Source organism: Mesoplodon bidens, assembly GCF_964165515.1.
Source record: "Mesoplodon bidens genome assembly, chromosome: Y".
Classification (NCBI taxonomy): Eukaryota; Metazoa; Chordata; class Mammalia; order Artiodactyla; family Ziphiidae; genus Mesoplodon; species Mesoplodon bidens.
The window spans coordinates 27,178,779-27,205,400 of NC_138180.1; the positions used below are offsets into that span (position 1 = coordinate 27,178,779).

The 26,622-nt window shown below is 63.7% G+C and overlaps 1 protein-coding gene across 1 annotated transcript; it reads right to left on the minus strand.

Moving 5' to 3' along the window:
• Positions 1 to 311: 311 nt before the first annotated feature.
• LOC308609662 (bromodomain-containing protein 3-like) lies at positions 312 to 22,899 on the minus strand (the record flags this gene model as incomplete). The annotated part of the gene is made up of 8 exons (XM_081223388.1): positions 22,804 to 22,899; positions 7,868 to 8,193; positions 6,880 to 7,017; positions 6,154 to 6,301; positions 5,199 to 5,413; positions 3,030 to 3,401; positions 609 to 737; positions 312 to 392 (listed from the first exon to the last, which is right to left on the minus strand). Exons 2-8 carry the CDS (start codon positions 8,078 to 8,080, stop codon positions 312 to 314), a joined length of 1,296 nt encoding a protein of 431 aa, XP_081079514.1. The 5' UTR covers positions 8,081 to 8,193; positions 22,804 to 22,899.
• Positions 22,900 to 26,622: the final 3,723 nt, after the last annotated feature.

The following is a 26,622-nucleotide window of genomic DNA, read 5'->3' on the forward strand; positions in this document are numbered from 1 at the left end:
CATAAATTCTCTCTTCTCAAAGATTAATCTGTTGTATTACACAACCTTCGAGTATTTATCTTTATCAATGACATGTACTTTAAAAATGTTTTAGAGATCCTACCAGTCTTTGAAAACATCCTTGTTCCTTGTTCCCACGTGCCATCTGCCTTGTGGTCGGGAAAGCAACAGGCTGCACAAACAGCCGTCCCCCACTACGACGCCCACGGGCCTCACAGGCAGGCTCCTGACAAAGGGCCCTCGGCCCGCGGTGAAGTGCAGGGCAACGGGTGTCTGCCTTCTCTCCGCCTCTGCCCTGGCTAGAATGCCTGCTAGCCCCCAGCTGCTTGCCGCTGCCCACCTGAGCCTGCAGCTCCCAGGAGGCAGAAACTGGCCTCTTGGCCATCGCGTCCCTGGGGAGCAGGCTCGGGGCCTGGCCTCCACTTGGCCGCCGCTCAGGGGAAACGTGCCCGTGGATTAGGTCCCCAGACACCCCACCCCTCGACCCCACACCTCCCCTGGGAGACATGCCCTCCCCGACACCCATGTCCTTCCTGGGCACCTGCCCTGAGCTGCTGATCCCTCCTGTGCCCAGGGGATCCCTCCCCACACAGAGCACCTGGGGTTACCTGCAGCTTCCTGGCCATGGCCACCACCTCGTGGTCTGGGGGCTTGTACTTGTAACAGTTGGAGAACATCAACCGGATGTCGGCTGCAAAGCCCTGTGCGTCTGGGTACTCACGGCTGTCCATCTTCTTCTGTAACACACAAGCCACGGGGCGTGAGGGCACCGCTGTGCCTCGGGACCCTCCGCATGTCCACCGCCAGCCCGAAACCTCGTCTGGGAGCCCAGGGAGAAGGTGGAAGGGTGGCCCCGAGGGCTTGGAGGGGAGGGTCCAGGACCCCACAGAGAGGCTGACACTCTGGGAGAAAGAAAAAGGTGCTCCCAAAAGTCCCAGCTCCCGCAACCAAAGTCCCCAGCTCTACGTTTCGGCTAACTTTTCACACGCCGATATCCCCATTGGCAGGAGCTCCGGTGGGGAGTAAGCAACTTGTGGTGAAAAGTCACTCTCTACCAGTTTAGGGGGCTACTCAGTCCTCAGAATGAGACATTTAATTTTCTCCCCTGAGAATTCAGGTGCTGTTAGCTAGCCTGCTTCACAGAGCACCAGGTCGTCCCACTGCCCCGCCGGGAGCACGGGATGACTGGCTCTGCATGTGGGGACAGAAGTGCAGCCAGCCAGGGACCACAATGTGGCAGCTAAGATCGGGGCAGACGGGGCAACGGCTCTCGAGGGAGAGAGCTCCCCACGCCTAGACGGGTTCACACAGATATGAGCTCATCGGTCAAGGACCTCGTGTCGGGGGTATGAGGCGCCCGCTCATGCTGGGGGCCATGCTCTGCTGCAGCAGGACACTGTGAGCTGGAGCCTAACCACCTACCTCGCCGGCACCTAGACTAACAAAGTCCTGGCCTCGATGGAGGGGTTGGTGGTGGTCAGACTCTACAGCCTAGGACAAAACCGTCCTCCTCTGCCCCGCCTGGAGAGCTTCCAACAGCACTGGGGCTGCCTAGCTCCAGCCCTCTGCACAGCCTCCCCAGTCTGGGGTAGCTCAGCCAGGAAGGAGAAATGGGCACCCGAGACCCTCTCAACTTCTGTAAGATTCTCAGACTCTGGCCCTAATCTGACAGCCGGCCACTTTCCTGGTGCATGTGGGAGCCCAAGTACCACTGCCCCACAGTCAAAACCTGCTGGAAAGAGCCAGCCTGAGCCAGGAGCTAATCCAGAGAGATGGAACCAAACCATTAGCTAGAAACATCTCTGGAAAGGGTGGCAACGATACCAGAGGTTAGGTCTTCTCTCCACCCACCTCTGCTTTGCTTGGATTTTTGACCCTCTGTTCCTATCTTACTCACACAAATTAAAAGAAAAAATCAGTCAAAGAAAAGTAGCTGACACCCCTGGGCTCCCAGTAGGAACAGGGCCACTGCAGCACTGAGCGAGTCCAAGAAAGCCGGAGCCCTGCCCTCGCAGTCAGGAGGTGGATCAGAGAAGGTGACGAAGCTGCTCAGTCACCCAGCCCAGCCAGGCCCTCCTGACTCAGCCAGTTCCCCGGGAACCACTGCCCTAGGTGGCCAGGTCTGTCCTGTCCCTTGGCGGGGAGAAAGACTTCCATTAAGGAGAGTCCGCCCCAGACAGGTACTCGAGGCAGAATGACTGAACCCAGCGGCTCAGGGCCCAGACCCCATGGGTGCAAAGAAACCACCTGCCCCTTTTGTGGGGTTACCGTTCCAGGTAACGGTCCAATGGCGAGGGACGTTCCTCAGACCGTCAGAGACTGATCCAGACCGAGGAAGGGCAGCCGTGCTGGGGCCCAAGCCCGACGGGGGCTCAGGAAGCCCTCCTGCATGCACTCAGGGAAGACCCCGGGTCCCCTGCCCTCGAGGCTGCCGCTGCCAGCCGGGGAATTTTCTCCATCTCTGCCTGGCCCAGACCTGCTCTTCTCTGCTTGTACACAACTGAGCTGACCTGGAGGAAACCCCACAAAAGCCAAGGGGGAAGCCCCCAGTGCAGGAAGACCCTGCTGCGGGAATCGGGAGGCCGGGGCTCCTGGTCTCAGCTCCGCCACCACCCCCTCCAGCGCCCACTTCTGTCCAGGGAGGGGCTGGGCCGTGGGAAAGGGCCACCTTGCCTAACATTATGACAAAGACCTGCAAACGCACTGGGATGAAAGTGAACGAGATGACGAGACCGGCTCAAGAGGAACAGATGACCAGGAAGCTGCCGGTCCCGTGAGCGTAGGGCAGAGCACACTTTCCTCCCCGACCCTGCCAGACCCACGCCAGGGCCCCAGGCCGGCCCTGAGGCCCCGTGTGCTGCTGGAGGGCAGGCCAAGGGAGCCGGGCGATGCCCCAAGCCTACCGAGCTGCCCCCAGGCTGGCATAAGACACCAGCACCGCGACAGCCGCTCGGGACGCCAGGCCGCCCTGCAGATGCCAGGGGCCGCCCAGACGGGGAGCGGGCCCGGCCGGCTCGCCGCCCGCGTACCTTGACGGTGCTCAGGTCCATCGGGTGCTTGACGATGTCATGGTAGTCGTGCAGCTCCAGGGCCGCGGCATCCACTGGCTTGTAGAAGGGCCAGGCGTAGGCCGCATGCTTCTTGGACAGCATCTCCCTGAGGATACTGTCGCAGTGCCGCAAGTGCTCCGAGAGCCGGCCCTTCTTGCCCGCGTGCTGGGGCACCTCGCCATCCTCTAGGTCCTTCTTGGGTGGCTTGATGGGGCGGCCCCCGCTCTCCCACCGCACCACCACCTTGGCCTGCTTGGGGTCCGACAGCGGCGGGGGCGACTCGCTGCGGCTGGCGGTGATGGCGGACGTCGTGGGCGTGGTCGTGTCTGCTTTCCGCTTCACGCCCTTCTTCTGCGACAGCAAAACAACAGTGAGCCCCGGGATCCGGGATCAGAACCGCTGCGGTGGCGCCCCTGGAGCGCGGACCAGCTGCCGGGCACCGTGCGAAGCGAGGACATGCATGGCCGTGGCCATCCTCCCGGGGCCCCGCGCCACGCAGGACGCCGAGGCTCAGAGGGGCCACGTTGCCGACCCGAGGTCACACAGCTGGCAGTGGTGAAGCTGGACTCCGAACCTACCCCCGGGCCGTCCCTGGGCCCCGCCCACCCGCCAAGACCCCAGGCCCTGCGCCGTCACGGCGGGCGCTCACCACCACAGCAGTGTGAGATGCAGCACACGGCCCGCCCGCGCCCAGGGTTGGGCCGCGGCTCAGGGACTCGCACAACCGAGGTGGCACCGTGACTGGGACCATCGCCAAGTGGGGCTGGGGCTTGGGGACAGCAGGGACGAGAGGACCCCCGCTGGTCAAAGGCCAGAGGGGCGTCCCAGACGCGGGCCTCAAAGCTGGCGCTCCCAGGACAGTGGCAGCCACGGGACGAGGGGTGCAGGAGGAGCATGCGGGGGGCGGGGCAGGGGCAGCGGCCCAGCCGGGAAACACAAGCAGCAGCACAAGTTTGGGGACCGAGGACTCCGGGGGGCTAAGTGCCTGGGCAGAGCTGGACTTGACCCTGAGGGCAGCAGACGTCACAGAGCTACTTCCCACCGGGGAGGAAACACTGAAATGACCAACGAGCACTTGGTGGGTGTGTCCAGTGCATGAAAGCGTGTTTCGTGCCTGGGTGGCCAGGGTCGCTGTGACCCCGAGGCCAGCCCGGGGGGCTCCCCTCCCCTCAGCTCGGGCGGACGGAGCAGCCCCTGGGAGCCAGGCGCACCTGGGCCGCCGGCCTCACGGGGGTCTGCCGTCTGAGCGCCACCAAAGTCGCCGCCCCAGCCAAGCCGCTGCCCCCAGGCTGGCGGGCACGAGCCAGCCACCCACACACACTTCACGGGCGCCCACGGAGGCCAAGCAGGTGCCACGGGGCCCGTGGGCTCATTGGGCCATGGCAGACGGGACATGCTCCAAGACAGCCGGGAGCTGAGTGAGGCGGCCGGGCCAGGCGCCGCCCGAGTACAGGCAGTGAAGGCCACGGGGGAGAGGAAAGCGATGGAGATGGCATTTTACCTTGGGGGAGCCATTTAACCCCTCTGAGCGCCTGCTTCCTCATCTGTAAGATGGGGGAAATACTGCCTGCCCCAGAGGGTCGCTCGCTGTGAGGGTCAAATCGGAAAAGACGATACACATCAGTGGCCGGCGCGGGGGCCTGCTCAGAGCAGGAGACTCAGCCGTCCTCGCTGGCCCCGGATCTCGCGGGGAGCGCCCGCTCGGAGCCCAGGCCCGGCCGTGGAAAGCCCCCAGGGAGCCGGGGGAGGGACGTGCGCGCACACTCATGGCGGCCGCGAGGAGCGGGCGGAGGCCGCCACCGCCCTCCCCACGCCCAGGCAATCCGAGCGCAAGCGCGGGCGGCGAGGGCCGGGACGCCCCTCCTTTCTGCACCCCCCGCCTCGGCCCACGCCCTGCAAAGGCCGGCGAAGCTGGGGCTCAAGCGCAGCCGCCCTCACCAGCTGTGTGACCTGCCGCTCCGAGCCTCGGGCTCCTTGTCGGTGTCAGGAACCGTGGCCCACCTCGTGGGCGTGGCGGGGGAGGGGACCCGTCCAAAGGCACATACGCCCAACGCCCGACGAGCGGTCGGTGCCAGGGGAAAGCGGCGGAGCGCCCTCCTGCCCGCCCCGCACCCGCCTGCGTCCAGGATGCCCCCGGGGGAAGCTCACCTTGACGACGGGCGGCGTGGGAGGGACCACGGGGATGATGGGCGTCGCGGGCGGGGGCGGGGCGGCAGCCGGGGGGACAGGGGCTGACGTGACGTTTGCAGTGATGGTTGGCACAGGGGTGGCAGCAATGACGGGCGTCTGGGAGACCGTGGGGGGGACGCTCTGGAAGGGGGTGGCCGGGGAGACAGAGGACACGGCCGCCACTTGCTGCGTACCTTGAGGACAAAGGAAAGGACGCTGAACTGACCCGGCTCCACCAGCGATGCTTCTGGACGTTGCCGGGACCATCCCCTCCAGCCAGGGCCCGCCGGGTGCCAGCGGAGCCCCTCCTGCCGAGACCCTGGCTCTCATCGTGGCTGCCTCCGTGGTCCAAATGAGTGAGCCAGGACAAAGCGCACAGCCCGGAAGGAAGAGCCAGGGGGTTGACTCGGGTTCCACAGGTAACCAGCCTCAGCCCCGTCTGTGAGTGTGAAACACCCTGGCCTCTCTGGAGGGCTGGGCCGCCCAGGAAGCTCACCATCGGGGTGCACCTTTGCTCCAGGTTCCCGGACCAGGTAAGGTCACCCCCCGTGCTGACCCTAACCCCCACCGCTCCCTGACAGGCCACAGAGAACACAAAGCATGCTGAAGAGGCAAATTCCTCAGAGGGGACAAAGGGACAGTGTGGCTTCCAGAAGAGGTGTCCTCAGAGCTGGGGGGTGAGGGGGGTGGGAGATGGGCAGCGCAGGAACACAGCAGGAGCACGATCCCTGCCCGGAGCAAAGGTCACCAGGCCTGCAGGCCACACACAGCAGAGGCCCGGTGCCCGGAGCTCTGGTCATCACTGACCCAACCTTGCAGAGTGGGTCAGGAAAACGGAGCCCAGAGGGGCGGAGGGACCCTCAGAAGATACGCTGTCATCGGCACCCTGCCCATCTGCCAGAGGTGGAGAGGACTGCACGATCCACCCCTTTACCTGCACTCTGGGTTCCCGAAGCTGGTTTCCGGCCTTTGCCCTTTGGAGCAGGGGGTAATAACTCAAATTCCTCCTGGGGCATCTGGGCCACTTTCTGCAGAAAAATCTTCTCTAAGGCTTGGGCCATGAGCACTATGTCATCTGTGGGCTGAAGACACAGGAGAGGCAAGGTTACCTGCTGGAAATGAGCCGAGTGTCTGCAGCAGACAAACACATGGTGGTTGCTCAAGAAAAATATTTATTTAGAAAGCTGTGAAGGGATGTGGCAGGGCAGGAGGGAGGCAAAAATAATATATTTTAACGTGGAAACTCTTGGAAGAATTCAAAAAACACAAAGGATAAAAACCACCCTTCATCCCGTCCCACGGAGGAAAAAAGGTCCAAGCGTGTGGACTTTTTAAAGCGTCTGGTATGTATCAACACCCTCCAAAAAAAGGCTGTTTTAATGTTCCCTCCTTGGAGCAGGGGACGGGGCCGGGGGGGAGGGCAGTCCACACACAAGGCGACCGCTCAAACGCGTGGCCTGTGGGGCCCGCACAAGGGGATCGCGGCCAGACAAGGGCTGAGTGCGAGGCTGGGATGCACCCTGGGCCTGTCTGAGAGCTGTGCAAAGTGCCCAGCCCGGCGGGCACCGGCCAACCCCAGGCTGGCCCTCCACCCCAGGCCTCCCCGGGCCGGGGGCAGCTCACAGGGGCGTGCAGGGCCCACGCCACACCGTCTTCTTACCTTGTTATAAATATAACAATTTGTAAACATGGTGTTGAAGTCCTGCATATATTCACTCGCGCTCCAGTAATAATTATTCTCCAGTCTCTTCTTAATAGTTCCCATATCCATTGGGTTTTTAATTATCTTATGATAATCCTAAGAAAGAGATTTTCAGGGGTGTTACTGTTGGATTCAAATTCATGACGACTTTTGCGATTCCCAAGTACAGAGATCGTGCAGGAGACAGTCTCCTCAGGGATCTGGGTACTAGGGCTGGACCCAAGTTTCTGTTCACCTGAGGGCAGGTGGGCGTGAGGTCTGGGGCGAGCGCTCGGCCAGCATAATCCCTGCCAAGCCCCTGGCCTAAGCAGGGTCCTGTGTGGACGCACAGACCCACAGAGCTGGGGCAGAGCCCAGAGCTGTTCTAGGCTCCGGAGGTGGGGCTGAGACCCCTCCCCAGATTCCAAACTTCACTTGGGGGCCCACAGGGCCCGGGGGCCAAGCTGGCCCAGGACCCAGGCCGCCAAGCGCTGGCCCAGGGCTTCCCCTCACAGGACTCAGGGGCTCTCTACTTGGGTCCAAAAGAGAAAGCCGTCAGATGGTCAGGTCGGCACCGGGCATGCAGCTGAGGCGCTAACCCTGGGAAAGTGGGCCACACCCCTCTCGAGCACAGGGTTTCAGGTGTGGACGCATCATTCTGCAGGACAGTGCCGGGCACAGGATGAAGACACAGGTGAGCCTCTAGGCCTCAGCCCCATCGCCGCCTCCCCCTTCATCCCCCCACAGGCCACGGGTTCTCCCCGCTTCCTGCACCTGGGCAGCCGCCCTCCATTGCCCCACTCGCCTAAGTATCCTCTCTGCTACTTGGTCATTGTGGGTCCTGAGCTGTGCCTGGCTTATCAGGACCAGCCGCCTCCAGGCACCATCTCTGCCAAGACCAGGGGGGCCGTCCTCCCAGGAGTCGGGCCCGCGGAGGGGCAGGGGCGGCGGGTAGGGGGCCACTCACGGGCAGGTTCAGCTTGATGGCGTCCACGGGCTGGTAGAAGGGCCAAGCGAACTGGTGTTTCCAGAGCGTCTTCACCACCACGTTCTGCATGTACTGCAGCTGGTTGGTCTTGCGGCCAGGCTTGGAGGGGTTGGAGACCTCCGGCGGGGGCGGGTTCACGGGGCCCGGGACCGCCGGGATCCCCGCAGGGGCGACCGTCGTCGTGGTGGACATCCTCCGGCTGCTCGCTCACTGGCCGTCACGGCAGCAGCTCGGCGAGGCCCTGGCTTCCTCTGTGCTCCCCGCCGAGGTGCGACATCCCATGTCTGGGCCCAGCCAGGCAGCACCTGCGGGGGAGGAGGGACAGCAGGGAACGGCCGGTCACCCCAGGCCCCTCCATCTCGCCTGGGTCCCCGAGCACAGCCGCGCGGGCGTGTGAGGCCACGTTGGCGCGCTGCCCCCGGTCAGGCCAACCCTCACCTGTCAGAGAACCACTCACCCACTGCTGCCCTCAGGCTGGGGCAGGGAGAGACACAGGTGACGGGACAGAATGCCAGCAGGTGCCACCTGGGCAGGCGGGGCGGCGGCCGTGCAGGTGGGGGCCCCTGTTGGCTCACTGCCCACCAGCCGCCTGCTGCTCTTGACCGTCGCAACTTTTTAGGGAATGATCCACACGTAGAGGGCTACGACGTGGACGGGCACACGGGGACCGGCACACGTGGACCACACAGGGCAAGGGCCCTCTGAGTGAGGCCACCGATGAAGGTTCTAATGTAACCATGAGCACGGGCTCTGGTTTGTGATGGTGGCTGGGCCCTCGGCCAATCGGGGTGAGGGGGGTGGGAGAAGGCGATGGGAGCCGGCAGCCTCAGCGAGTGAGGGGCTGCAAGGCCACACCCCGACTCTCGGAATGTTCTGAGCGTGGAGCTGGGAAGGAAGCGGCCGCCACTGCCCCACGTGTGTCACCAGGAGACCGACTAGCACCAAGAAAAATGTTGTGCCGTAAAGGATGAAGGGGCCGCCCCCAATATCAAAACCCCACGTCTTGGGAGGAAGTCAGTGGCCCCAATGTCACTTGAGGCCACAGAATGCCCTGGGGGCTGCATACGAAATCTGGACCCGGGCGGCATCTGTGCACGTTGCGACCCCGTAGGTATTTATGTGCATCTGTCACGGGACTGAGCCGGGTTGGGCTGGGTGGCAGGGCCCGCCTGGGGGCCAGCCTTTGGGAGGACACAGCAGCGCGTGTCGGCCGCTGGAAGCACGCCCTCTACGACTTGCGAAAGCAGATCGTTAAAACTTGGGAGAGTGTTCGAGCTGGCTGACGGACGTCCTGCCGGCAGCCTGCTGTGCCACGTGGGCGTGCTTACACCACGGTCATCAGCACGAGGTACAGACCAGGGCCCCCCATGCCGGCTTGTTAAACCCCAGCCAGCGCCTCCTCAGCGCCCCCCGACCAAGAGGGAAGAGGACTCGAACCAGACGTCGCGCACATCTCGCCACCGAGCAAACCTGCCCCGCTTGCCCGCCCTTCCTCGGAGGAATGCTCTGGAGCACCCCTAGGGGCCACCCGCCCGCTGTCCTGGGGGCCTGCAGCCCCTCTCCTCCACGCTCTCCCCGGGCGAGCGGCGCCTCTCATGCGCCCCCGTCTTGCCAACCCGGGGCAGCGCCCTGGCCCCCAGGGCAGCTCCGTACAGAGGGCGGCCGTGCCCGCCGGGCCCCCAGACGGAAAAGCGCCGGAGCGCTCACCCTCGAGCCCCACCCCCAGCAGGTCTGACCTCTTCTGGCCCAGCACCACCGCCTCCTGCTGGGGTCTCTGCGAACCTCCCACGGGCCTGCCCTCCCCTCGACGGCCTTGCCCCACACGGGGCTCCTGTCCAGACCCGCACTGCCTGTCCGGCTCTGGCCAGTGGCTCGTCTCGCTGTCCTGGCCGCTGTGGCTGCGCAGGCCCGCGCCCTCCCTCCCTCTCCTCCTCTGGCGCCTCTGCCCCAACGCCACCGGCCGCCAGGGCCTCCCGGACCCTCCTGGAGCCCGGGCAGCTCAGGGGTGCACAGCAGATGCCGGGGCCAGGCTCCTGTTCGCAAACCCAGCTCTGCCCTTCGCCAGCCGTGGGATCTGGTCCCCGTGTCCACACGGGGCTCTGTGAGACTAAAGGGATCCAACGCAGAGCGCTCGGGTCAGTGCTGGACACGTACCAATCGCCGCACGGTCCTGCCGGGACGGCTGCAGCGGCTCCCTACGTGGGGGGACCCGGGATCCGTGAGGGGAGGATGCACCCTGTTCCCATCACACACCCCCACCCTAGATGCCGGCCCGGTGCACTGCGGGCCGCCAGATGTGGGGCGGGTGGGCAGATGCCCAGTACCCAGTACCCAGCGCTACTGCTGCACGGTCCAGGGAGCAGGGAACGGGCGGCACACAGCACACCGGCCTCCTCCGAGCACAAGGACAGATGGACACAGCTCTCTGCGGGGACGTGCCGGGGCCGCCGTCAGGACCCTCAGCCTGGCCTCTGCACTGCCTCCCTCTTCTGGCCAATGACCGACTACCCCACCCCCGCGGCTGAGCAGGAAGCCCGCAGCAAACACAGGACACGTCCCCGTCGTGGGGTGAGCACCCGGCGGCTGCGAGGCGGAGTCGGGCGGTCCCAGACTGCGTGGCTAAGCTCTGAGCCCAGGGCCTGGCCCGGCACATGCTCACCGAATGCCAGCGTTCACCCCAGGCCACAGGGAGTCCCGAGGTGTGGAAACACTTGGGACCCCAGCAGGGTCTGTGAGGTCTAGAGGCGACACATGCAAAAGGTGCTGGATGCCCCACGGCCTGGGGGACGGCACGTGGCAATGGGACCTCCCCCTCTCTGCAAACAGGAATGTTGCCCCCAGCACCTCCACTGGGACGAGGCGGGGGTCCCCCCATGCACTCAGAAGCCTGCAGGAACGTGCGGATGACCGCGGGGGTCGTGGTGTCCCCTGTCAGGTGGTGCCACATAGCACCCCCCACGGCAGAGGCAGGCGCCTGGCTTGTCCTCTGTCCCCGGCAGCCTGGGCACCAGCTCAACAGGGAGGAAGGAAAGGCAGCTAGAGCGTGAGAGGTTGGGGGGGCACCCCCCTCCCCAAGCCCCTTCCATCCCAGGAGCCAGGACCCATCTCCTGGGAAGGGCTGCGTGGCCGGGGAGGAGACGGGCAAGGGACAGCCGGGGCACTTGGGCATGACCCTCTCCGGTGGGACATACGGGTCGCACAGGTCACCCCGCGCTGTCCCCTCTGGGGTGGCGGGTGGAGTAAAGGGGCCACGCAGCTCCCTGCTGGGGCACAGCCTTCACTCCTTCACACGGAGCGCAGACCTCAGGGCCGGCACATCCAGGGCAAGCGGAGCCGCAGCGAGAGCCTGGCCTTGCCTGTCCCGCAATCCCGCAGACCCAACAGCGACCCCGAGGAAACCAGACCCCGGCTGAGCAGGGATGGGAATGCAGAAGGCCACACGCCGCCTCAGGACGTTCCCACGAGGGGCAGGAAGATGATGGAGGCCCCCAGCCCTCAGGACCTCACACCCACAGCAGACGGGCCCCAAGGCTGCTTCCTCCCTTTCTGCTGGCGGTTCTGAACCGGTGGATTTTTTTTTTCTTTTTAAGAACGTGTTACTTTTGCAAAAAGAGAAAAGTGTAAAGGGATTTCTCTTTTGGAAAAATGTACAAACATAGCCAAGCATCTCAGAGCTCGTTTCCCTTCCTCTGGGCCTGGGGACACTGCCCCAGAGTCTGGGGACAGGCCAGGCAGCCCCGTGTGCTCCGTCCAGGGGAAATCCGGGGGCCGCGACGCCCCCGAAGTCTTGGCTCGCCCTCGGCAGGGCCACCAGTGGGAGGCGCGGTCAGCCGCCCCCGTGTCGCCTGGAAGGCCGAGAAATCCCCTCAGCGCCCACCTGTCGGGGCAGCAGAGGGACGAGGATGGACGCCAAGGGTGCCGCCCACGCTCCCCGCCGCCAGCAGCTGTGCTGTCCGTCAGCCTCCCGGTCTGGGCAGGGGTCAGGGCCACATTCTGAGACCGGAAGGCACAGGCGGCTTCCAGAGAGAAGCTGGAACTTAAACCGTCTACCAGCTGACCCTCTCACAGGGCTCAGCCCTGAACCGATACCACTAACGGACAAGAGGTGTGGAGGGACATGGGGGTCTGAAACACCAGGAAGGGGAGACTGCGGGGGGGGGTCCCCCACTACCCACGCCCAGGGTCCCCCAGCCACACAGGAACAGACTCTCACCGTGCTTCTTGGAGAAGCACCAAGAAATACACTGGGTGGTCGGCCACGGCCAAGAGCCCTTCAAACCTCTGCTGAGGGTGAGACACCATGTGATCCTATGAGGTCAGTGACCAGGCCCATCGCACAGATGACAAAGCTGAGGCTCCTCCATCCCTGGGCTCTTTCCTGAGCGTACCCACATGGAGATTCAGGGACATAAGCCCAGGACCCCGTGCCTCCCCGAACTGGCTCCTGGCATCACGGGTGACACAGGGTGAGAGGAGGAGCCGGGCAGCTAAGGAACCAGGTGACCCCACTGCAACCAACAGCAAGGCTACCTGGCGAGCCCTGGGGGCAGGCACAGGCCAGCAGTGCCCCTCCAAGTCCCTGGTCTGATCCTAACTTCCGGCCAGAGATGCAAAGAGGGCCCCAGACACGAGGACCATGCAGAAGGTCGGCGGGGAGTGCCCACTTGGGCCTGCCACACTGGGGTTCAAATCCCAGCTCCCCTCCTGGCTGAGCCCCGGCAGCATGGCCATCAGCTGTCTAGTGCCCCCAACGCAGCCCCACGGATGGAGGCATGGCTCCCCACCCACGAGGACGTGGGAGGCCAGGGACATCACGGAGAGTGGTTAGAGAGCTGGGTGACACTGGCCCCTCGGGCGGAAAAAAGGAGGTGCCCGTGGTTCCCAAGCCACGCGGGGAGGAGCCACAGCAAAGGGACAGAGCCCGAGGGTCCCTAGATACCCACCTCTGTGTGCCATGAAGACACAATGAGGTCACACTTGGGATGGGCCCAGCCTGTGCAATGGGATGGATCCGTTTAAAACACAGATGCAGCTTCCCACTTCTCCCAGCCGCCACGTCCCAGAGCACCAGGAGCAGCCCGTCACCCTCTTCCCGACTCCACATGGTCCTGGCAGGGAACCACAGGCCACCCAGCTGAGGCGCCCTGGCCGGAACCGGGGAGCCGGGCAGGAGACGACAAAGGTGCAGACAGAGGCGGCCTGTCCATCGGAGAACGAGGAAGCGTCCTGCTCCTCCCCACAGCTCCCCCCGGGCCTGTCCCCTCCTGGCGGGCGCTGGCCCCTCACGTGGTCTCCTCGGCCCAGCAGGCCTAGGCTCCATGTGGGAACACAGGCCATGCCAGGCCCCACCCAGGAGAGAGGCCTGGTCACCCTGCCCACCAGGCCTCACCAGCTGGGGACCCAAAGTTGCCATGGGGGCCGCCAGACCTCCTCCTCGAGGGAATCCCAGTGGGGTGCCCACAGGCCCCCAAATCAAGGGAAACAAGGCAAATTCAGAGCAGGGGGTGGGTACCAGAAGGGTCCGGCCTGTTCCCATGTTTCAAGCCATTGAGGCTGGGCGGAGACACCACGAGGGGCCACAGAAGGAGCAGACGGAAGGTCCGGCTGGGACCCCACCCCGGGTCCCCCAGTCAGCCCGTGGCACCCAGAGCTCACAGGTGGCGTGTCAGCTCAGGCTCTCACCACACTGTCGAGCTGCCCCCTGGGGGCAGGAGCAAAGCCCCCACAGACGCCCACCCTCCTGGGACAGCCCGTGAGCCCTGGGAACACCTGACATCCCCTCTCCACAACTCGGACACGAGAAGGAATCGCCCGCTGGGAACAGGGGGAGCAAACACCGCCCCCCGGCCTCATGGGACAGGCCAGAGCCTGACAGCCACTCTCCCCGAGCCAGGCGTGTCCTGAGTGAACCTTTCCGGTCTCAGAACCCAGCGAGTGCACCATTCCGTGGGGCAGGGGGAGGGGGTCTCCCAGAGACACCCCCAGCCCCCTGGGTCTGAGATAACATACCAAATCAGACACGACATTCTGCAGGGAAACACACAAATGTTCAGTCTAAGAGTAAAAAAGGACCACAGACAGCCTTGTATCAGCTGTCAAGGGTCAGCTTTCATCGCAAAAGAATCAGGAGAAAAGCTCACCCCCCAGAGTAGTGTTCTGGGGTCACAGCTGGAACGGAGGAAGGCAGCCCATCACGGGGGTCGGATCCTCCGCCCAGCCCGGGACCCCTCCCGGCCCCCACGTGGCCTGGGGGGAGGATGGCCGGGGCAGACGAGGTGGTGGCGCCCGACCCCAGTGCCTGCCCTGGGCCAGTTTGTGAGAAACACCTGCCGGGCAGTGAGGCAAGAGGCATTTACTTCAACACTGTCTCTCTGACCATCTTTGGGATCCAACGTCAACGCTCTGGGGTTGACGGTGGTGCTGTGGCTTTTTATAACTCTTAAAAAGCCCTTGTCTTTTAGACGCGGGCACCAAACGTCTTACGAAGGAAATGTGCCTGGAGCTTGCTTCGTGATAACGGGGAGGTGGGAAGGGGGCTGAAATGAGCGGGGGTCTGGAGGGGACAGGACGGAGCAGGGGTGCTCGTGGCAGAAGATGAGCACCCTGGGGGCCTCTGCTGTCTCTCGACTGGCCACACTGGAAAGCCCCTGCCCCACCACAAGAAGAGGGTGATGCCCCCTTTCCCTGGGTGCTCAGGACCCTGCACTGCCCACCACCACAGCAACAGCGATATTTGGGGGACATGACCCTACTCCTTGTCCCCCCCACCCCGCCTGGCAGGGAAAAGGACTACAGGTGGGGGGGTGGGGGGAGATGGACTCAGGCAGGATAACCCGGGACCGGGTGGGGCAGTGCAGGTGACACAGCCCAGCGCCCTAAACCCAGATGTATAAAACCTGCAGGCTACCAAGTCTCACCTGCACCACCCCCCAGCCCCCAGCGGGACGGGGGTGTCTCATCTCCTGCGGGCAAAGACGTGCAGCCCGATCTCACCGGCGTCACAGCCCACCGGGCCCGCTCCACACTGGCCGGGCTGGAAACCAGCCTTCTAGGAGGTGGGGTTTGGAAAGGAGCCTTGAGGATCCGCTGGCCCGGCTGGTGGTGCGCACCGCGCGGGGACACCCAGGCCGAGGGCAGGGACGGGGCCCCACTCCTCAGACGGGAAAGCGAGGCTCGGAGAATCCCCCCCCACCCCCACCTCCCAGGGCTGCCCGACGGGGCGGGAGGCGGCACCACAAACGGGGTGAAGGTCAGAATGAAGACAACCTTCCCTCGAAGCGAGAGGATCTGAAACCGCCCAGAGAGGAAATGCTCAGACAAACCACAAAAGCCCTTGAACAGCAAGAGAAAACCCAGAGACGGGGGTTTTGGCGGGATCCTGAAGAAGCATCCAGAAAGCCAAATGGCCGGCCAGCGGCAGGCGGGGGACACGGGCCGGTCACCCCACCCTCCGGAGTCACACACTCGCCACTCCGTGAGGGACTCTGAGCTGGACACACCTGGCTGCAGAGCGGGGGAGGGGGACCCGAGAGTCCCCGGCTCTGGGGCAGGCGGACCCGGAGGTCATGGCCATCTCCCCGCCCTTGGACTCATCCCCTGGGGCCCACCTCATTCCCCCCTGGGGAACTGGAATCCGAAAGAAAATGCAGAGAACCGGCCCCTGTAGGCTCGCTCAGCCCAGAGGGACACATCAGAGGAGCCTGGACACCAGGGCTATTCAGCGTCCTGGACAAACAAGGAGAGAGTGGGGACCTCTGTCCAGGTGCCACTGTGGGAAACACCCTGAAAATGCAGCAGCAGCAGCTCCAGCCCTCCTGCCACAGACAGGACCACAGCAGGCAGAGGAGGGCACGCCGGGGCAGCCTGGACCCCGATAGGTGTTGGGGGGATGCTAGATGGAGGGTGCCGGACGGAAGGGCAGAAGGAGCCTCACTCACCAGCATCAGGGGAAGGGCCTCCAGCCACGGGGGCGGGGATGAGGCTGGGGGTCAGAGGAGGAGGCAGGTGGAGGGGGTCCTCAGGAGGCTCCTAGGTTGGAGGGCGTTGGGCCTGAAGAGGGAAGTCCTGAGCCAGGTTCAGGAAGGAGGGGAGGCTTGTAGGGGGTGCTGACATTCAGAGGGGTGGTCAGAGGTAGGAAAAAAGCCAGGGACTGACTCCTCCATCCTGGGGCGTGGGGCGGGGAGGGGCAGGGCCTGCGCTCCCTCCGCCTCCATTCTTGCCCTGCTCAGACCCACTAGCCCTGCGGGAAACGAGAACAGCCTTCCTGAGTCGCGTGGCTCAGGGGTCAGGTGAGTCAGGTACCCCTGGGGGGCACCACGCTACACGGCCCCAACTCCCTGGGCCCCATCCTGGCGTCAGTGGGGGTCACGTGGGCTGCACTTTCCAGGTGGGGGGGCAGAGGCTCAGAGATCAAGGGGCACGAGGCCATCCAGTCAGAAGCAGAGCCAGGCTGTGAGCAAGGCCGTCCACCCAAACCCAAAGACTCCTCTACCTGACCTCCCTGGTGGCACGGTGGTTAAGAATCCACCCGCCAGGCTTCCCTGGTGGTGCAGTGGTTAAGAGTCCGCCTGCCAATGCAGAGGACACGGGCTCGAGCCCTGGTCCGGGAAGATCCCACATGCCGCGGAGCAACTAAGCCCATGTGCCACAACTACTGAAGCCCGCGCTCTAGAGCCCATGAGCCACAACTACTGAAGCCCGTGTGCCTAGAGCCCAAGCTCCGCAACAAGAGAAGCCACCTCAATGAGAAGCCCACGCACCGCAACAAAGAGTAGCCCCTGCTCGCTGCAGCTAGAGAAAGCCCGCGCGCAGCAACGAAGACCCAACGCAGCCAAAATTAAAATAAATAAATAAATTTATTTTTTTTAAAAAAAAGAATCCACCTGCCAATGCAGGGGACACGGGTTCGAGCCCCGGTCCAGGAAGGTCTCACGTGCCGCAGAGCAACTAAGCCCGTGCACCTCAGCTACTGAGCCTGTGCTCTAGAGCCCGCGTGCCACAACTACTGAGCCCACGTGCCACAACTACAGAGCCCGCGTGCCAAAACTACTGAAGCCCGTGCACCTAGAGACCGTGCTCCGCAACAAGAGAAGCCACCACGATGAGAAGCCCGTGTGCGGCAACGAAGACCCAACGCAGCCAAAAATAAATAAAACAAATAAATTTATTTAAAAAAAAACCACTCCCCCACCGCCTCTCGGAGCTCCTGCGACAATCCCGCAGAGACAGGGGGCGGCAAGCTGCAGGAAGGGGCCAGGCCCGCCGCCCCAGCTCCTGTGCCCCCGGGCAGCCGGGCCTCAGGAAACAGGATCCGTGCAGGCAGGGTCGGCTTCAGTGACAGACGGAGCCCACTGCCTCCTCCCGTGGGGCCCCAGGGGACGTTAGGTGGGCGAACGGGGGCCCTCCGCACACTGGGCCCTGCTGGCCACCACCCCCTGCCCGGGCAGGAAGCAGTGCCACCACAGCTGCCCCCGAAGGGGCTCTGCCCGGAGCACCTTGGCCCCGACCAGGGCCCCAAGCCCACCGCCGGTCTGGATCACTTCTGCTCCCCACCGGCAAGGGACCCCATCGGTCCCACGGAACGTCTGCAGCACCCCAAGGCCTGAGGGGTCTCCTAAGTCACCCGGCCTGGCCCACTGAGGGGCCGGCGGCCGTGGTCCCCATTCCTGACGCCACCGTGTCCTCTCAGCTCTGCACCCCCGGCACCCAAGCACCTAAGCCTCCTTCTCCATCCGGTTTTCCCTGACGCCCCATGTTTCTCCCCAGCCTGCCAGCCCCCCTCGGGGAAGTCAGCCTCTTAAGGTTTCCTTTCTGGCCAGAACATCGGCCTCACCGTGGACCCGAGATACCAGCTCTGGTGGGCGTCGCCAGCCCTGCTGAGTGGGGCTCACTGTTCACGGCGGGGGTCAGGCCAGCCGCCCCCCCCCCCGTCACCTCTGTGAGGCTCTGTCACCTCCCACCTTTCAACCAAGCTACCCAAAAGAAAAACCAACTGAAAAACCACAAGAAGCTGCTGTACCAGCGATGTGTGATGTGTGTGTGTGTGTGTGTGTGTCGGGGGCGGGGGGGCATGTAAAGCTCCATGGGGCTCCTGGGAGGGGGGTGAGGGACCCACCACTCGAAGGGGAAGGTCCTCAGGGGACACAGTGAGTGAGGACAGCGTGACCGGCGCCACACTTTGTCTTGGAGAGGGAAAGGGGGGACCATCCTCTCTGGGTCAGTCGGTCCCACAAAGGATGCTAGGGGTCAGGGGGTCACATGAACTTACAGGGGGACCCGGCCCTGCGAGCACCCAGGCTCGGCATGCTGTCATCACCCACGGGGGGTGTTCTGTGCCTGTCCCAACAGAACACCCCCCATTCAACGCCCGACGCCTGTGCATTAGCAACCCTGAAAACCCCCAGCCAGGCACTGGATCCCAGACCAGACCACGGAAATGGCTGTCCCCCCAGGTCCCTCTCAACCTGAGACCCCAAGGAGAAGCCCTCGGAAGGAAGCTCTGACCCCATCACCCCACCTAACAGATGGGACATGAGGCAGAGAGGGCCTGGGAGGCCACGGAGCCCAGAGGCACAGCGGCAGGCAAGCAGGCTGGGAGCCCCCGACCACTGCCGGATCCTGATGTCGAGGGGCAGCCAGCCTTCCCCACCCCTCCCCCTAGCTGCCCCTCGGGGTCAGCGGCAGGAGGGGTAGCCCACCGGCGCCAGCCCAGAGCGGGGCCGAGGATGGGATGGTCCAGCCTCCGTAAACCAGGGTCTGAGTTAGGCTCTCGCCTCCCCCACCCTGCCCAACACAAACACATTCCCACGCCTTTCCAGAACAGCAGGTGCTCCCATGGGAGGGCTGTCCGGAGCCTGGAAGCCCTGGAGAGGGACCGGCATGCATTCCGGAGCACAGGGAGGCGGCCGTGCCCCAGCAACCAGCACCAGGCTTAGCTCAGGCTCCCAAGGGCTGGGCACCCTGGCCCGCCGTCCTGGGACGTTTCCCACAGCCGAGTGCTCGCATGCCTACCAAGGGCATTCTGCGGCCTCTCCCAGCCTGTGGGGCGTGGGGAGGGAGTGTCTGTCATCCCAGGGGACAGTCACACGGTCACTGGTGTCTCCCCACCCCAGACGTAGGACAGCCTGGCGGCAGCTAAAACAACAGAGCACAGGGTGGGTGTGCGCCTTATCTGGGGTGCACAGCCAGCAGGGCCCCAGCTCTTAACAAGCAGCCTCCAGCACCGGGCTGGCACCTCCACGGCTCTGCCCGACGGCGCAAGCGGGCTTGGAGTTGGGCAGCGCCCCGTTCCTGCCTTTCCTTTCCCTTTGCCCCTGAGTTTCATCCCTGAGACACCGTCAGGCCAGGCTGCCCCCAAGCTCCGCCTCCTCCTGATAATGCGTCACGAGGGTCCAGCCACGCGACGCGCATTCGGCCTCACAGGAGACGAGGACATTCCTGCCCCCATGTACCGGGGACCTCGGCGGGGACCCTGGAGCCCCAGCTCCTCACGACGGTTTGGCACCTGTGACACAGGTACCCCCAGCCCCCCGAACACTCTCCTGACCACACTCCTGAACACCACTGTGGAAACGCTGCCACACGGGTCACCGAGCCCAGCTTCCAGCACTGGCAGAAAAACCCCACTGGGGCACCTGAAGCCCCCCCAACCCCGCTCCCAAGTGGCAGTTCCCAAGCAGCGGCGAAAGGACTCTCCCAGGCACCTCGTTCCCTTCTGGTGCAGGAGGCAGGTGGAGGGGGTCCTCCCAGTACTGCAGCGGGGAGGGAGGGGGGCTTCCCCCCAAATGCACCTGCCGGTTCTAACTTGAGGTTATAAAGACCCTAAAAAAGGAGTTAGGTTGAGAACTGATTCTCCTGTGGGATAGTTAAAACCTGGCAAAAGAAATAAACACTCACCCACAGCACTGACACAGCAGAGTCTCCGGGCTCTGGACAGACACCCCCACACAGGTAACCGTCATCTCCACTCCAGATCCAGAAACTGACGCTTTGCCTTTAAGAGGCCCGTGCTTCTCAGAGGCAGGACCACAGGAGCAGGGGTGCGGGTGCCAAAGGGATTCACAGTGGGCGGGGCGGGGCGGCTGAGGAGGTGCAACAAGCCACTCATCACCTGGGCACCTACCAGCAGCCCCGAGCCAAGCACACCGGGCCGCTGCGCGCTGCTCTGACACCTGCTGCAACCAGGGGGCAGAGCCTCGGGTGGGACGGCGGGCGGGCTCCCAAGCAGGAGCTGCCCTGACAAGTTCCCAGCAGGCAGGTATACAGCAAGCAGGATGCTGCTTTCTGCCACAATTCACTAAAGTCTCCTTCGGAAGCAAGGAATGCTGACTAGATACTGACCTGCTAATGTAGGGTCTGTGGGCCCTGCCTGGGGGTTCCGTCACTTTACAGCTGGGCCATCACGTGGGGAGACGGGAAAGGCAGACCAGGCTACTCACCCACCCACACGACCGCCCCGAAAATCCAGCGACCTGCACAGAGGCTTGAAGCAAGCGGCCAGGTGCAGCCGCTCGCTGGGGGGCGGTGGGCCCCCCCACTCCCGACCCGGCCCAGCTCCCCCTGGACCCACTGGATGAGACCCGCTCTCCCGAGGAGAACAGGGCCCACCAGCGGTGGACGGAGAGCCAGGCAGACGCTGGGGCCGGCCCGCGGAGGTGGCCTGCTGGTCCCGAACCAAGCACTCCACTCGGGGCCGCGGCCAGCACTCCCCAGAGAAAGCTCTGCCGCCGAGAACCAGGAAATGGCCGTGCGCCTCGCCGCTTGCCCGGCGCAGGGCTCGGGCAGCTGGCAACTCGCCAGCCTGGAGGCAGAGGGCGCAGGAGCAGCCGCCGGCTGCGGCGGGCGGTAGGCGGTTCACTTTTTACCCCGCCACCACCCCCCACTTTCACTTTCTGCCCGTGACCACTCTGCTGGGCCAGGCAGGCAGGAGCAGAATAATTACAAATCCTCTCCCTTTATTCAGAGCTCACTTCCCAAGCACGCGCGGGCTGGGGTGGAGAGAAAGCAATTACTCCACTTTCTAAAAACAAAACAAAAATTGACCTGGTGCTGCCCGTCCCTCCTCCCCGGACGTCCCCGTGGCAGGGCTGGGACTGGATCGAAGCTTCTGAGAAGCTGCTTGGGGCGGGATTCCAGAGTCCTGGGGCCCCCGAGGTTACCAGAAAGGTCAAAGCGAAATGGCCCACACCGCCCGCCCCAGATGCCGTATGCCCTATCTCTCCCGATCTGTAACCACCAGCACACATCAAGGCCTCAAGACAGAAAAGGGCAAACACAGAGCTTTATTTGCAAATGAGAGGCCGCACTCAGGGCTGCCAGAGGACGGAGGGAGGTGGGGAGGAGGGAAGGGGGGGAGGGGGGGAGGGAGGGAGGGAGGGAGGGAAGGAGGTCCCTAACTCCTGAAGACAGCCTTGCACGGGTTCAGGCCTTTTCTTGATACCCTTGAAAGCCAACTACTCCCCCAGGAGACATGCCGCCCAGGCAACTTTGCGTAGATTTCAGGATCTCCCCAGGGCCACTCCATGGACCCAGGAAAAGAACCCCTATTTAAAGAAAGAGTCAGGAGGAAAGCCTACAAAAGCAGGATTAAAAAAGAAAAACAAACAAACAAACAAAAACTTTCTTCTTCGTCTTCACTTGTGGGGGGGGCACGAGGAGGAGGGGCCAGAGCGACTCCTTCATTTACTTGCCTTCCGCCCTCCAGCCAGTTTGCCCACTGATACCCAATACCACCTCCCCATTAACTCTGCAGCCACAACCCAGGGAACACACGGGGGCAGCCCCAGTCATGCACTTCTGGGTAGAAAGCTTTCAGCCAAAATGAAGGATCGCAGAATGGTCAGGGACTGGGCCCAATTGCGGGAACCCTCAGGATGGACCACCGGACCGCCCCACGTGGGTCTCCAGGCGGACCGGTTCCGTGCCCCCACTTTCATCTTTCCAAAACTGCCCCCTAGCCCCGAGGGAAAGGAGGCGGCCCAAGACCTCCACCCCGGCCTGCCCCCGGATGAGCAACCGGTGGAGGAAGAGGACTCCCCCGAGCCCCAGCTTTATTCACGGGGAGTCCACGAGGGCCGGGGGGCCGAGTGAGGTTTGGGGTGGGCACTTCTCCCCGATGGGCTTGTGCCGTGCTGTCAGGCCGCGGCCCACCCTGAATGGGAAGGAGGGCACGCACCCCCGCTCCTCCCGCAACTCAGCCTTGCCCGGATTAAGCGCTTTTCGGGCTGATTTCAAAACGGGAACTGGGTCTCCTCTTGGCCGCGCTGCAACGACCCAGCAACTCCAAAGGGCTCAAAGTCAGCTCGGGCCCCTAACTCTGGAGAAAGCGGCCTCCACGCCACGCCGCCCGCTCCCTGGCCCGGCCTCGCCCCCCGCCCCAGCCGCGGCGACGGCCCCCGCGTGAGCCCCGCGGCCAGGAGCCAGGACGGGCGGGACGGGCGCGGGGAACGGGGCGCGGGGAAAGTGGCGCCGAAGCGCACCTTCCCCTCCACATCCGCCCCGATCCCCCCTTCGAAAGATGGCGGGCGGAAGAAAGGGGGAAAAATCCTTTCCGTGAGGGAGGGCGCACGGGAGATCGCTGGCGCGGGGCGCGCAGGCCGTGCCAACTCTGGGCTGCGCGCCCCGGCCGCGGCGACGCCCCCGAGCCCGGGACGCGGGCGGCCGGGAGGGCGCGGGCAGAGGGGAGGGGGCCCGCGCCGCCGCCGCCGCCGTCGCGACCCCGGGCCGCCGCCGCGCTTTGTTGCATCGTGGCCGCGCACAAAGGCGGAGGCGGCGACGGCGTCCCGGGCGCCCGGCTCCCCGGACGCGCCGGAGGCCTGCGCGGGGTGTACGGGGCCGCGCTCCCCGCCCCGCCCGGCCCGCCGCCACCCGCGCCGCCCGCCGGTCCGCGCGCGCAAGGAAGCAAGAGAAAGGCGTACTTGGCCTCGGCGGCTCCGGCGGCCGTCCCCTCCCGGCCCGCGCGGCCGGCTCCTCTTTGGCTCGCCGGCCCCGGCAGCATAATAGACGCGCCGGAGCCGAGCAGGGCTCATGCGCTGCGCCGCGGCGCCTGGCGGGAGTCGTAGTCCGCGGCCGGGCCCGCGCCGGGGCCGCCCAGGAGAGGCCGTGGCGCGCGGACTACATGTCCCGGCCCTGCCGGCGCCGCGCCCCGCCCCTCCCCGCGCGCCCCCGCCCGCCGCCCGCCCCGCCCCGCCGACCCGGCCGCGAGCGGGCCCGGGCCGGGGGGCGCGCGGGGGCGGGGCGCGGGGGCGGGGCGCGGGGGCGGGGCGCGGCGCCGGCGGCGACTCGGGGACCCGGCGCGGCCCTCCCGCGCGCCCTGCCGCGCAAGGGACGTGCGCCTCTGGGAGTATTTCCTGATGCTCGGGGAGGCGCGCAAAAGGCGGGAGTGCGGCCAGCACTCGCTCGCCGCTGCCGCCCGCACCGGAGGACCCCGGAGTCCGGGGGGCCGCCCTCGAACCTTAGGCGCGCACGGTCTGGGCGGCGCGTACCTGCCGGGCGCCCATGTTTGTAAACAAACCGCGTGCCTAATTAGCCTGGCGGGGGCGCGCGCAGGAGGGCAGGGGCGGGGCGTCGGCGCGCGCGCAGGGGCGGCCCCGCCCGGGGAGGAGTCTCGCTCGGTCGCGCCCCTATCTACCTACCTCCCCCAACCCCCCACCTCCCGTTCCCACCCACATCAGGCCAGGGCCTGGGCCCCCCGAGTTCGCTGTCGTGGGAGAGGGCGCCAAGTGCCAGGAGCTGGCGAGGAGCAGGGCATGTTCCCGGCTCTCCCCGGAGACCTGGCCCCCCAGCCTCTTTTCCCATCTGCCCAGTGAGGGGCAGGAATGAGATCAAAGGTCCCTAGCCTGAGGTTCCAGCAGTGGGCCACAAAGGTAAAACCTGGGGACTCTGGCCCTTTTTCTGTATTTTTGAAAGGTTCAGCTCGTGGACACGTTTCAGATCTTATTTTCAGTGGCAGTTCCTCCTGTGTATACTTTAAGTTTTTATCCAGCTGTAACTTAAGGTGGACGCACGTTGTGTATATTAAACCCCCATAAAAAGTCAAAAACAAAACAAGTTTTCCTTGGTACCCACTGAACCTGCCAACTACAAGGTCGAGTTGCCTCGTGTGGGCTGAACCCCTCCCAAGCCCCTGGGGTCACTGGGTTTATTTTAGGTTGAGCAAGAGCACTACTACCGCAAACACATACGTCTTTATAACATTAAAGTGAATGACGACTCGGCTGAGCCCATGCAGCCCCACACCCACCCAGGACAGGCCTTCTGTGCCCGGCTTACAGGTGAGGCAACTCTGGGAGGTGAAATGGCCCTGGGTCACAGAGAGCTGAGATGCCAAAGCCTTGGGTCCTGGGAAACACAGCTTGCAGGAGAGGCCAAAACCTCCCCCCACCCTCCCCACTGTCCCTTTCCTGGGAGCCCAGGACTTCCTACACCCCCGGATGCCAGACTCTGGCTGGGGAAGACCTTTGCCTTTTTAGTTTACAAAGTGGGAGAAAGTCGAAAGAGGGAAGCGTGGATGGTGAGGACCTGCAGGTTGACCCCTTTGGAACCATCATCCTGGTTGCATCCCTCCCGAAGCCCGAGTTTGGTACTCCAGTTTGCAGACTTCTGTTTTAGTCACCTCCAAGGCTACATCCCCTTCCTTCCACCTGGGTCTCATTCTCTTGGACATTCTGGGGTCTCTGGCCATCAGCAGGGTGCACCGCACTGCTAGAAACGATCCCACCTCTCTCCTCATGAGGCCGAAACAGAGAGTCTCTCCACCTGGTCTTAATGTTGCAGGGCTTGGATGGAGCGCACACAGAGGCCACCCGAACCAGCCAGGCTGGCAAGGCTGCCAGCCGAATGCCCAGGACCCTGATGAGCCCCCTCTGCCCTGCCACTGGCCTGAGGAGTCCCTCCCAGGAGTAGAGAAGGACCCTGGGCCACCCTGGGAGGCTGGCTCTGATGGAAGGACCTAGGTCCCTGCCTCTCTCTTCCCCAGGCCCACTCACCCATAGCCCAGGGAGCTTGGTGGAGTGATCTTCCCTGAGGCTAAAGAAATCTCTGGAGGCAGAATCTGTAGGAGAAATGTGACCGATACGCACATTTGAGCATCTCAGCCCCTGGGCTAACGACCCCTCAAGCCTAGTGCAGGAGCCCCTCCCGGGGGCTTCTTGGGAAGCCCCAGGCTTCCCCAGGCTGCCTTGGGAAGGGATTTGGGTGGCCCTGACTGTCCCCACCACCACCACCAGACACCGTCTTCTCCCTTCCCAGGCTCTTGTAGCTTCAACGCCAGAGGCTGGGCCTCCGTGGACTGCTGTGTGCCTGGGGTACAGCCACTTAATCTCCCCAACCGGGGTTTCCTCATCTGTCAAAGGAGGACTAAAAATAGGACGTCATCCTGCAGCTGTGGGAGAGGAAAGACGGTGCAGGCTGGGCCTCTAGCCCCTCTTGGTCGTGGCTCACCTCTCTGCCTTGGTCTCTTATTACTGGGCTGTTTATTGGCTGTCTCCACCCTCCACTGGGGCAGCTCCCTGAGAGCAGGGCTCTAGACCCCCAGGGCCTACAATAGGTCTGGCACGGCGTGGGTGCCCCATACATATTTGCTTAGTGAATAAACTTTCTCTTCTGTACATCTGTCCCACTCTCCAGCCTCCATCTGCAAAACTTGGTGTAGCCAGACCCCTACCAGCTAAGGCAGCTGCCACGATCTCCCCCACTGGAGCCCTGCAGACCTTAAAGCCATGGCCTTAAAGCTTGCAGTTGGCCTTAAACCCTTGCTCAGGCCAGCCCAGGGCTGAGGCCTTGGCTCCCTCCTGCTGCCTCCTGCAGTCTTCACCCACGATGCCCCAGGAGGCACAGAGCAGTTATGGTATTGCTTTATAGTTAATACCTGAGTCTCTTAAAAGTTTAGTTCTCGGGCTTCCTGGTGGTGCAGTAGTTAGGAGTCCACCTGCCAATGTAGGGGACACAGGTTTGAGCCCTGGTCTGGGAAGACCCCACATGCCGCAGAGCAGCTAAGCCAGTGCGCCACAACTACCAAGCCTGCGCTCTAGAGCCTGCGAGCCACAACTACTGAAGCCCGCACGCCTAGAGCCCGTGCTCCGCAAGAGAAGCCACTGCAGTGAGAAGCCCGCGCACTGCAACGAAGAGTAGCCCCCACTCACCACAACTAGAGAAAGCCCGCACACAGAAACGAAGACCCAACACAGCCAAAAATAGTAAATAAATGAAATAATTAAAAAAAAAGTTTAGTGTGCATGAGTCCTTCCCCCAGAAGCTGATCAGCACTCGCCAACAGCTAAAAAGGAATTTCTGTCTCCACCAAGCAAAGGCTGCACCATGGCTGATGGGGAGCAAAGGTTTCTACTTATACCAGTACAATCACGTATTGACCATTTACTGTGAGCCACGCACTGTGTCAAGAGTTTTATATACATAATTTCCCTGAATCACCAATTTTGTGAAGCAGGAATAATTCTGCCCACTTTTTATAGATGAGAATGAAGGCGCTGTGAGGTTAAATTACTAGCCTGAGCTTTGGTTTGAACCCAGGGGGGTGGGGTTCACATTTCACCTGCAAAATACATTCCAGGAGCTGCGTTGTGGTGGGAGAGATGAGGTGAGTGTTTGAGGCCGCAAACACCCAAGTATGTTAGTTGGTTCTCTTATAAAAGCATGGGGAGCCCCTGGGATGGGATGGAACTTGGAGTGAGCCATCTCACTTCCCTGTTTTTCCTGCTCCTAACGTGGAAGATCAT